This window comes from Bos mutus, chromosome 8 (genome assembly GCF_027580195.1).
Source record: "Bos mutus isolate GX-2022 chromosome 8, NWIPB_WYAK_1.1, whole genome shotgun sequence".
NCBI lineage: Eukaryota > Metazoa > Chordata > Mammalia > Artiodactyla > Bovidae > Bos > Bos mutus.
Genome location: NC_091624.1, coordinates 49,276,814 through 49,288,820, shown reverse-complemented (window position 1 = coordinate 49,288,820; position 12,007 = coordinate 49,276,814). Strand labels below are relative to the sequence as shown.

General features: G+C 51.6%; 1 protein-coding gene across 3 annotated transcripts in view; it reads left to right on the top strand.

Moving 5' to 3' along the window:
- Positions 1 to 12,007, top strand: part of CORO2A (coronin 2A) — a 61,583-nt gene extending 49,576 nt beyond the window's left edge. For all 3 annotated transcript variants that reach the window (XM_070375607.1, XM_070375609.1, XM_070375608.1), the window contains 9 exons: positions 278 to 427; positions 2,905 to 3,084; positions 3,790 to 3,906; positions 4,607 to 4,711; positions 5,436 to 5,532; positions 6,501 to 6,613; positions 6,933 to 7,023; positions 7,792 to 8,066; positions 9,090 to 12,007. In XM_070375607.1, the coding sequence (XP_070231708.1) occupies positions 278 to 427; positions 2,905 to 3,084; positions 3,790 to 3,906; positions 4,607 to 4,711; positions 5,436 to 5,532; positions 6,501 to 6,613; positions 6,933 to 7,023; positions 7,792 to 8,066; positions 9,090 to 9,221 (1,260 nt within the window). In that variant the 3' untranslated portion in view covers positions 9,222 to 12,007. The remainder of the gene's footprint in view (positions 1 to 277; positions 428 to 2,904; positions 3,085 to 3,789; positions 3,907 to 4,606; positions 4,712 to 5,435; positions 5,533 to 6,500; positions 6,614 to 6,932; positions 7,024 to 7,791; positions 8,067 to 9,089) is intronic.

Sequence of the window (12,007 nt, the reverse complement as noted above, 5' to 3'; positions counted from 1 at the left end):
GAATCAGGTCTATGGCCCATCCACTCACCTACCAGTTAGGATGGCACAGGTTCCCAGAAGCCTGGGCTCATCTCCAGCCCCTGCTTGGGCTGGAGGACCTTGGGAAAGCCCCTGTCCCTCTGAGGAGCCCCAGCTGCCTCTCCACTGAATGACAGGTAGATACAGAGAGACTTGCCCTGGCCCTTCTGCGGGGCAGTGCCAATGTTGTTGCTCAGGGTTGTCGGGGTACGAGGGGACCCCAGCTAATACTCCCCTTGGGCTATGTCTCTCCTGACAGATTAAAATCTGGGACATCCCCAAGCAGCTGCTGACCAAGAATCTCACAGCCTTCAGGAAGGAGCTGGTGGGCCACGCCCGCAAAGTGGGCCTGGTGGAGTGGCACCCCACAGCTGCCAACATCCTCTTCAGCTCCGGCTACGACTACAAGGTGGGTTTGTGTATTTAGTCTCCTGGGGCTCCCCTGACATAGAACCACACTGGGTGGGTTAAGACAACAGAAATGTATTTCCACAGTTCTGAAGGCCAGAAATCCAAAGTCAAGATGTTAGGAGGGCCATGCTTTCTCCAAAGGCTATAGGGAAGAGTCCTTCTGTGCTTCTTCTAGCTTCTAGGGGCTCCAAGCATTCCTTGGTTCATAGCTGCATCACTGCATTCTGCCTCCATCTTCTGTCTTCTTCTCTGTGTATCTATGTGTCTTCTCTTCTTATAAGGACATCGGTCATTGTAGGGCCCACCCAAATCCAGTATAGCCTCCTTGTATTGATACCTCTTTCAATTCAGTTCAGTTCAGTCGCTCAGTCGTGTCTGACTCTTTGCGACCCCATGAATTGCAGCATGCCAGGCCTCCCTGTCCATCACCAACTCCCGGAGTTCACTCAAACTCACGTCCATCGAGTCGGTGGTGCCATCCAGCTATCTCATCCTCTGTCGTCCCCTTCTCCTCCTGCCCCCAATCCCTCCCAGCATCAGAGTCTTTTCCAGTGAGTCAACTCTTCGCATCAGGTGGCCAAAATATTGGAGTTTCAGCTTTAGCATCAGTCCTTCCAAAGAACACCAGGACTGATCTTTAGAATGGACTGGTTGGATCTCCTTGCAGTCCAAGGGACTCTCAAGAGTCTTCTCCAACACTGCAGTTCAAAAGCATCAATTCTTCGGCGCTCAGCTTTCTTCACAGTCCAACTCTCACATCCATACATGACTACTGGAAAAACCATAGCCTTGACTAGACGGACCTTTGTTGGCAAAGTAATGTCTCTGCTTTTCAATATGCTATCTAGGTTGGTCATAACTTTCTTTCCAAGGAATAAGTGTCTTTTAATTTCATGGCTGCAGTCACCATCTGCAGTGATTTTGGAGCCCCTAAAAATAAAGTCTGATACTGTTTCCACTGTTTCCCCATCTATTTGCCATGAAGTGATGGGATGGGATGTCATGATCTTAGTTTTCTGAATGTTGAGCTTTAAGCCAACTTTTTTCACTCTCCACTTTCACTTTCATCAAGAGGCTTTTTAGTTCCTCTTCACTTTCTGCCATAAGGGTGGTGTCATCTGCATATCTGAGGTTATTGATATTTCTCCTGGCAATCTTGATTCCAGCTTGTGTTTCTTCCAGCCCAGCGTTTCTCATGATGTACTCTGCATATAAGTTAAATAAGCAGGGTGACAATATACAGCCTTGACGGACTCCTTTTCCTATTTGGAACCAGTCTGTTGTTCCATATCCAGTTCTAACTGTTGCTTCCTGACCTGCATACAGGTTTCTCAAGACCTCATTAAATCTGTGAAAACCCTATTTCCAAATAAGGTCATATTCTGCGGTTTCAGGTAGACATAAGTTTTGGTGTGGGACAAAGCCATTAGTGTGTTCAATCCATTGGTCTTCCTGGAGGGGGTGAGCTGGACCCTGCTCAGAGATGCCTCACCCTCCTTCATTGACTGTCAAGTTAGCAAGCTGTGGGCCCTATGGAATGAGAAAATTCACAGCATAGGAGATCTTGATTCTGTTCCCACTCAGTCTCTGACTTGCAGTGTGACCTGGGAAAGTCCCTATTCTTCTCTGGGCCTCAGTCTGTACACAAATGGGGTTGATGCCATCATAACTTCTAAACTCTTCCTTTCACAACTCTATAAGGCTTTACAGAGGCACCTCAGAAGCCTCTGTGATGGATAAGAGGGTGGGATGGGAGTGGTTGAAAGGTCCTCTACCTCATTCTGATCAGAAGTGCTCTGTTATCTGTTTAGATAGGGTGTGCTGCTGCTTATGGGCTTCCCTTGTGGCTTAGCTGGTAAAGAATCTGCCTGAATGTGAGAAACCTGGGTTGGGAAATCCCCTGGAGAAGGGAAAGGCTACCCATTCCAGTATTCTGGCCTGGAGAATTCCATGGACTTGTAGTCCACAGGGTGCAAAGAATCAGACATGACTGAGCGCCTTTTACATCACTGCTTATGGTTGTACAGTTTTATCTGTACACAACTCGAGGGGGCTCTGTTCACATCTTGGACTATGGGAATGGGTTGCCCTGGAGCTGTGCACTGCACAGCCTGTGCAGCTAAACACAGCATCCCTTATTAACTGTGCGGTGGAAACTGTTGCTAATGACTGTTTGAAACCCCCTGGATTAGCTGGTTCCCTGGGGTCCTCCCAGCATGGATGTTTCATTGCTCCAAGCAGATGGTGTTTTCTTTTCACTGCTAGACAGCCTGACTGCTGACTTCCCCCTCCTGCCACGTGGCCACTTCAGCGGGCAGATCCATCCTCTCACCCGAGGCCTTTTGGCCAGACTGCCATCTGTGGCTTCCCTCTGGGGATACCATGTTTCACTGCAGCCTGGCTGTCGTGTGACTGTGGGGACTGGGACGGGGCTGGGGGTGGGGCTGGGTTCAGAGCTGGCTCTCTGCTGTGCAGGTGATGGTCTGGAACCTGGATTCAAAGGAGTCTGTAATCATGAGCCCCGTGAAGACAATTAACTGTCACCAAGATGTGATCCTTTCCATGTCCTTCAACACCAACGGCAGCCTGCTGGCCACTGCCTGTAAAGACCGCAAGATTCGGGTTTTAGACCCCCGAGCAGGGACCGTCCTTCAGGTTAGTGCTGGGCTGGGGTCCAGCTTGGGATCGGAGGAGCAAGAAGTGGAGTGGGCATGGGGGAAACATAGGGTCTTCTGAGAACAGAGCAGTAATGCTGTCAGTGTTCTAGCCAAAGTCTTTATGCATGTTATCCCCATCTGTTGGGAGGTGTTGAATATATCATACCCATTTTTCAGATGAGAAGAGTAAGACTTAAGAAAGGCTAAGGGACTTGCCCACACTGAAAGCTGAGACTTGAACCTGGTCTAACTCCAAAGCTGTCAATATGCCTTGGCTTTGTTAAGAGGCATGACATGGAGTCAGGAGACCATAAGGTACCACTGCTATCCACTGTGTGACCTTAAACAAGCGCTTTCTGCTCTCTGAGGCTTTATTTTCTCATCTGCAACAATAGGACATTAGTCCTTCCTCTGGGAAGTTTAAATGAAATAACCCAGGTGACAGTACCCACTTGCATGTAGTGAATGCTCAATAATAATCTTAGCAAAAACATGGAGCTGGGCTGAAGTCTGCCTCTGTCTTAATTTAAAAAAAGAACCCGCAACAAAAATAGTGGGAGAGACTTTATGTGGATGGGAAAGATCCAGGAAGGCTTCCTGGAGGTGGTGCCTCTGGAAGGATTCCCCCAGGCAAAGCTGGGATGAGAAAAGAAGGCATTTTGGGTGGAAGCCAAGGAGTCCCTGACCACACATGTCACTCCAGGAAGCCAACTATAAAGGGCACCGGGCCAACAAAGTGCTGTTTCTGGGAAACCTGAAGAAGCTGCTGTCCACAGGCACATCCCGGTGGAACAACCGGCAGATGGCTCTTTGGGACCAGGTGAGTCACCAGAGCAGCCCTACCAATGCCCCTCGCTGCACCCTCCCCAGCACCCCTTAGCCGAGTGCTGCTTCATCTGTTCATTCATGCATTCGCTCACTGACCAAACTGATTGATGACAACCAGGGAGGTGCCAGCAGCCTGATGGCACTCACCCAGACCTTGTGCATCTTGTCATTCGAGGAGGGGGAGGGGTTAGGACTTAGGAGAAGCCTTGATGTCAGGGAGGGGAGGTGGCTGGGCCTGGGACCAGGACTCGGGGTTGGGTGGGAGAAGCAAAGGGCCTTCTGGATGGGAGGAACAGCTGGAGCAAGGACTTAGGATGAAATAGGGAGGCATGGGAGCAAGAAGAGCTGCCTGTTCAATGTGGGTGGGGGTGAGGAAGGGGGTGAAGACCGGGCCAAGTAGTATTGATTTCAAGGAGCTCTTGTCCAGAGTTGAACAGACTTCTCTATCTCTGAATCTCTTTGCCTCATAGTAGATATAATACAGGAGGAGGAAGGCTGGAATGACATCATGCATATGAGAAGTGATTTGTTAAAGGCAAAATGCCAGCAAGGCAAAAGGAGGTGGTCTGTCTCTCACACACACATACACACATACACACACACAGAGCCCTGGGGCAGGAATTCTTATGTTAGCACCACCAAGGTCCTCCATGAGTGACCCACAGGCCTTCCTGGTCTTCCTTCCTTTGCAGGATGACCTCTCTGTGCCTGTCACAGAGGTGGACCTCGATGGCTCCTCAGGTGTGCTATTTCCCTTCTATGATGCGGACACCAACATGCTCTACGTGGTGGGAAAGGTCAGTCTGGCACAGGAGGGAGGCGCTGCCTGGTCCCACTGGCCTGGGGCCCTTGGAGTGCAAGGCAGGGGCAGGGCCAGGCAAGAGTGGCTGGATCCTCTACCCCTGTGGTGAGCCCCCAGCCCTCTCCCACCTTTCTGGCTCCACAGGAACACCTAGGGCCAGGGCTTTGGCCGGACACCCTGAGCTAGTTGACCGCCCCCTCACCCCGCAATTCTGGGTCCAGATGAGGAGGGACCAGTTGGTGTTTCTTGGCAGGGGCACCTTCGAATTTGGGCAGAGGGGGGTCTTCACCGGGTAGGACTGTCCTGTACTCAGCATCCCTGGCCCCTCACCCCAGTGTCAGGCACAGCAGCCACCCGCCCACCCAGTCATTATGACAATGACAACCCGAAGTGCCCCAGGGGTAAGACCCACTGGATCGTCTCAGGACACTGCACTTTTGACCTTCGTGTGCAGCTCTTGGATGGAGTGGGGTTCAGGTCTGTGCTCCCCAAGCCTCTGCCTTGGAGACACACGGGTGGGCTTTGGGTCATGGTTGGGGGGATTGAGCGTTAAAGTGAGGACCCCCTGCTGCCTTGGTGACCGTTCCCTGGTGTGCCCTGTGTGAGGTGGCTCTGCCGACTCATCACTCATAGTGAGCATCAGGTTTCTGAGGTGTGGCAGTGGGGCCAGGCAGGGGGCTTGCGGGACCCGGCCCTGAATGGTACCCTCTCTCCCGCAGGGAGACAGGAACATCCACTACTATGAAATCAGTGCCAACAAACCTCACCTGAACTACCTGATGGAATACCACTCCTATAATCCACAGAAGGGGATCGGTGAGTGTGGGACACGGAGGCCACGGGGGCCTGGGAGACAGGGATGAGTCAGCTGCAGGCCCCACCCTAAAAGCAGCGCAGGTCAACACTCTGAGTCAATGGGAGCTCTACTTGAGGTATGTGGGATGTTCTCTGGGAGCACGCAGGAAGAAGCCAGGGAGGGCTTCCTGGAGGAGGCAAGACCTGAGGAGCCAAAAGGGAAGCCGAGCAAGGCATGGGGAGAGTATGAAGGTGTCGTAGCTGAAAGTTGAGCAGTTACAACAGTAGCAAGAAGATGGGGGACACTGACCTAAAAGAGGCCCTAGTTCTTAAGTGTGTTTAGGGGTAAGAAACAAAACAAGACAGGATGCAGCTCTGCGCCCTCTACAAGAAACCCACTTATACATAAAGACACAGCTAGATTAAAAGTAAATGGAGAAAGATAAGAGCGTGCTGACATTAATCAAAGGGAAGCTGGAGTCGCTGTATTAAGGGCATCTAGGGGAATTCCCTGGTGGTCCAGCAGGTCACGCTCCACACTCCCAATGCAGGGGGCCTGGGTTCAATCCCTGGTCGGGCCCCACATGCCGCAACTAAGTGTCCATATGCTGCAATTGAGACTCAGTGCAACCTAAATTTTTTTTTTTTAAGTGGCACAACTTAAATAAATAATTTTTTTTTTTATAAAGACCATGTGGGTTGGGAGCTGTGGGGATAGTGATGGAGGGCCTAGAGCAGAGCACACTTCCTGTAAAAGTCTGGCTAAAATCCTTGAAGATGGAAGGCAAAGTCTGATGGTTCTAACCCCATCTCCCCAGCACAGGGCCTGACCCAATGTAGGACGCTTTGTTGAGGGAAGAACAGTGGGAGGAGGGTGGTCTCTGTTCACATCCAGGTGTGCAGCCTGGCTTTGCCACTCACCCTGGGGCCCTGGTGCCCCAGGCCCCAGCTGAGGAATCCCTTGGCCCTCTTCCGTCATCTACCCACAGGTGTTATGCCAAAGAGAGGTCTCGACGTGTCCTCCTGTGAGATCTTCCGTTTCTACAAGTTGATCACAACCAAAAGCCTCATCGAGCCTGTATCCATGATTGTACCCCGACGGGTAAGGGCGGTAGGAGCCATCTCCAAGGGAGGAACCCCTCCTGGAGGAGGAGGAGCCTGGGACCTGGAGCCTGGAGCCCATCCCCCTGGGGATCCACCGGGAGGCTGATGGCCCCCCATCAAAGGGAAGCCTTTCTCATGGTCAGTGTGCCCTCCCCGCTACTGCTGCTCTTGAGTTACTCCGCGACCTGGGGCACGTGCCTTTGCTCTGGGCCTCAGTTTCCTCCACTCACAGGGGTCGGGGGGAGAGTCTGCACCCCAGGCTCTCTAAGAGGTTCCCCCAACCATCCCCACTCTCACTGTCCTGATTGCTCCTGCAGTCAGAATCTTACCAAGAGGACATCTACCCGCCCACGGCCAGTGCCCAGCCCTCTCTGACAGCCCAGGAGTGGCTCAGTGGGATGAATAAAGGTGAGGAAGGCAGAGAAAAGGCCCAGGTGAATGTGGGGGACACTGGAGTGTCCAGTGGCCCCAAGTGGCTGAGAGGGTCTGGCTGATATTTGTGTCTTCCCATAACCCATAACCCCAGAGGATTGGTGGTTGACAGTTGGTTAAGAGCAACTAGGGGCCTTTCCTGGGGGTCCAGTTGGTGAGACTCTGGCCATTAGGATGCATATACGCGGATCGAGGCAGGAAGGGGCTTGCCCCTAGTGGCTCAGGAAACTCTCCCCAATTCAAGGAATTTTGCTCCATGGAAAATGTCTTTATACCCTGGACTATGCAGAGTGACTGGACAGTCCCAGCTGGATCCCCTGCCCATCCTCCCACCACTTCTGCAATTACTCTTTAACCCCAGAGACCCTGTAGGCAGTGGCCCCTTCCCGGGCCCTTCTGCCCCTCTGCCTGCCCTGACCCTCCCTCCTGGGTCTGCCAACACAAGGGCCTGCCCAGTGGGAGGTGGGTGTTGGGAGAATTCGTGAACTGGTAGATGGCAGAGTGCAGCACAGGCAGGAGGAGCTCATGGTGTTCTGGGGCAGCCCCTGCAAACCAAGCCTCGCTTTATCACATGAGTGTACATTTGCACTCTGCTCTAGCCTGTGGGCTTGTGCCTGTCTGCATGGGGCCACCCGTGTGGCATGTATCTTTGTGTCTGTGTGCGGCTCCGTGTGTGTCAGCACCCCTCAGGCCCGTCTGTTCAGGGGCTCTCCAGCCTCTCACAACCCTCTGCTTCCCTCCCAGAGCCCGTCCTGATGTCCCTTAGGCCTGGTGCCGAGCCTCTGAGCCCGCAGCCTCTGCCTTCAGAGAGAACCCTCTCCATGCCCACGGCCCCCACCTCGCCTCATCTCTTCAACCAGACAGAAAGCCTGGTTGCAGAGGATGGCCGGAGGCCCTTCTCCCTGCTAGAGGAGAAGGCGCCAAGGTGGGCGGCAGAACACAGACAGGAGGAGAAGAAAACCTGGCTCTCAGATGGCTTTGACATCTTCGAATGCCCCCCACCAAAGACAGAGAACGAGGTGCGAACATGGCGGGGCTGGGTCTACCAAGGGAGGGGAGCAGCTGGGGAGGGGAGGGAGAAAGTGAGGGTGAGAAAAATGACCCACGGTGTGGCCTGGCCTGGCCACTTAACTCACCTTGCTGGTTCACTTAACAAGCAGGTCATGAGCACCACCCACATGCCAAGATATGGTGGGTTTACTTACAGATGGTGAAGAACCATCTGTAAAAAGGCAAGGGTTTGACTTGGATATTAAAGTCCCTTCCGGTTCTGACTCTCTAGGATTTTCTGTGCTCTTAGAGTCAACTTTTATTAAGTGCCTACCATGTGCCGGGTCCCACTTAGATAGGCACTCGTATCATCTGATTGTGTTTTCTCAACAGCCCCGAGAGTAAGTAGCAGCTAACAGATACAAGGGTTGGTGTCTCATGGAGGGATTCTGAGTCTGGCTCTCCTGAGCGCTAATTCTGGGACTCAGAGGCTGAATCCCCCCCAGCCTCAGTTTCCACAGTGGTGACGTGGGAGCATTAATACTACTTCCCGCCCTCATGGGGTGTTGTCAGCATTCAGTGGAATAACAGAGATCCTTAGGGGAAACACCCAACATCTAGTGCCATCCTGTACACTGGCAGCAATTGTAATAATGCTGAGGTTAGTTTTCTGACCCCCAGTTTCCAGGGGAAGAAACTGAAATTCAGAGGGGTAAGTAACCTGTCCAAGGTCACACAGGTTAGTGGTGGTGAAAACTCCAGTCTCTAGAACTTCAGGGTCAAGTACCCTTTTCTCCACCCGTGGGGAAATCTAAGGAAACAAGAAATATCTGAAACGTCAGTTCTTTTTTGAATTTCATTTCCTGGGTGAAGAAAACAAGGTTTTTGTAAAAGATCTACCGTGGCTGCGCCCTCAAGTCTCAGCCATGTTCATATCATCACCCCCCTTTCTGAGTGACAAAGGGGCAATGTCAGTGCTTTCTGCTGGGGTCCTGCACCCTTGCATCCCAGGACAGCCCAGTGACCCTCCGCTCTGCTCTGTGCTCTCCCAGCTGCTGCAGATGTTCTATCGGCAACAAGACGAGATCCGAAGGCTCCGGGAGCTGGTGACCCAGCGGGAGGTCCAGGCCAAACAGTTGGAACTGGAGATCAGAAACTTGCGTATGAACTCACCGAGGCTCTGAACAGAGTCCTCTGCCCTCCTCGCCCTCAGGGACACCAGTCGGCTCCATGAGGAGGTCCAGAATCAAACCACAGGTCCTCCGAGAACAGCTACTATTTCTATATTTTTTACCAGAAATGAAACTCTTCGTCGCTGAAAGATTCCAGTGGGACCTGCTGCCGATTTTCCATTTGCCTTCTTAAAACAATGGTGTCTGAATTGACTCTTTTTAGATGATACCTTGCCTTCGGTTTACTTGTTTTGAAGGGTCCACGATAATTTCTCAAGGGGAAAACAATGCTGTACAAAGTTAGAGCTGGAAGGACCTAGGAGGTGAAGCTGCCTCTGGTTTTCAAGCTGTGGTTCATAGCAAGGCAGGGTGGGGAAGATTAAGCCAGGAGGGCTGTTTTGTTTTGTAACATTGGCTTTTATGGAATACATAATTCTCCTACTAAAAATTAGAAGTTTGCGAAGAAGTGGCATGGTCCAGCTTCTTTATTTCATAGGTGGGGAAACTGAGGCCCAGAGACAGGCAAGTAATCAAGATCCCCAGAGAATCCATGGCTGGGCTGGGCTGAGCTCCTGGTCTCCTGGGTCTGTCTGCTGTTTGTGAGGCAGCACGTGTGCGGTTCTCAGCCCACAGGGCAGGAATCCATTGGTTCTGGCCTCATCTGTGCCCCTGACTTGCTCTGTGACCTCTCAGAAGTCATTCGCTCTCTGGTCTCACTTTCTCCATCTGAGCAAGGAGGCCCCTGGAATGTGCTGTCCTTTAGAGGATCTGCCACCTGAGATGAAAAAACCTTGGCCTTGACCTGAGGAAAGCTACTTTGCAGGGTGATGATCTGGGTTTGCTGCAGGAACTCAAACAACATAGGGGCAGAGGAAGTTTAATTTCCAGGAAGTAAGTCAAGGTTCCGCCTAATGGTGGAACACAGACAGAAGGCCATCCTCTCTCCCTTCAACCAGAATCAGCCAAATATGTGTAGACACTGCCCCTTAGGTGGGGATGCAGACAGCAGAGTGGTGCCCGTGACCACTGACTGCCACCACCAAAGCCCTGAGGTCATAGAGCCTGCCTCCTCCAGGATGATGTAGGTAGAGTTCAGCCCAAGGTAACAGAAGAGGTCCTCAGGAGGTGGGGAGCCTGCGCCCTGGAAGTGTGGCAGGAGAGCCCCATCGGCACCCACCCAGGAGGGCTTCTGGGGAGGGATGACTGTAGTGGGCAAGGAACTGGGACCAGATGACCCTGACCTCCCTTCCAGACTGGCAGTTTTTCTGTGTCTCTCTTGTGTATTCTAAGCCCTTTCTCTAAGGTGCTCTCTCTCACAGTGGTCAGTACAACAATGCGGCTAGCGCAGGGAATGCTGGAAGTTGAATGTGCCCTCCTTACCAAGGCTGTGCCAGCCACGAGTTTTGCCCAAAGCACAGGGTGGTCCTGGAACTAAGATGGGAACTGCAGGAGGCCACTCAGGCCTGGTATGTTTCAACCCAGGCTGTACCTTTGAATTCCTTTGGGAGCCTTCAGGAACTACAGATGTACAGGCCCAACCCCAGACCACTGATGGAGAATCTCCAGAGTAGGGCCTGGCCTGGTATATGTTTTTTAAGTTCCCAGATGATTCTGCAACACAGGACAGAGACCCAGTGGACTGGTGCATCTGTACCTATTTTCAGTGAAGATGAGGATAGTGAGCGCCAGACAGGATCTGGGACTCCAACCCCATCTTCTAAGTCCACGCTGAAAGCTCCTAAAAAGTAAGAAACATCATCCTGGGGGTCTCTGGGACCCCTGACTGCAGCACGATGAAGGCTGTGTGCTCCTGATGGCCCCCTCCCCTTGCCATGGCTGAGTCCCCTCATTTGCCCACACACACACCACATGCCCACGTTCCCTGTCATGTTTACTAAGTTGCTGGGTCCTGCCAAGCTTGCCAAAGGCCGAATCTCAGGCATTGTCGGGGAAGCAGAGCTCCACTGAATGGGGTTATCTCCCCCCACCTCATCTGTGACCAGCACTTCACAGTTTACAAAGCCCTCTCACCCCACTCACTGACCCGTCCTACTCTAAACAGGTGAGCTAGGCTCTGCTATCCCCAAGTTCAAAAGGGAATACCTAGCCTCAGAGAATGAAGAATCATCAAGCCCAAGGCACAAGCTGAAAGGCAGGAAGGTGAGGTCCTGTCTGGGGAGCTGCCCACATGCCTCCTCCACACGGAGCCTTCCTGCTCAAGCTCTCCCCACCCCTAAGGGACCCATACCTCGTGCTTAAAAACAATATGAAGGCATCCATGAACAAACTTCTTTTCCTTTTTTTTTTACATCTACAATAAATTATTTAAATTATTTCACAGCAAGGGAGAGGGATAGGTAATTTTTATCAGATATTTTTTTAAGCCATTTTTTAAAAATTGTTTTTGTTCTTGGCTGATGAAGTAGGACTTGCCCAGCATTTGCAGGGCCCTCAGGCTCAGGACAAGCAGACTGTGTACTCATCTCCTTACTCCATACCCTAAGAACCCCCGACTATTGACTCAGGAACTTTCTGAGAGTGAAGACAGCACTGGGAGGTGAGCTCTGGGGTGTATCTACAATCATTTGAGATTGTATCATAGAGGGAAGCAGGAAGTCAGAAATTGAGCTATGCTTTTAATACAAAACCGTGCCTGAAATCCTTTGATTATTTTAATATTGTTTCTGAAATTCCTTGTACCTTTATAAAAAAAAAACTAAAAGTGAAAATAAATAGATGTGGAATTGTGCAATGGAAAGAAGGTAACAAAATAATAAACATCTGCCTATACATTTTAA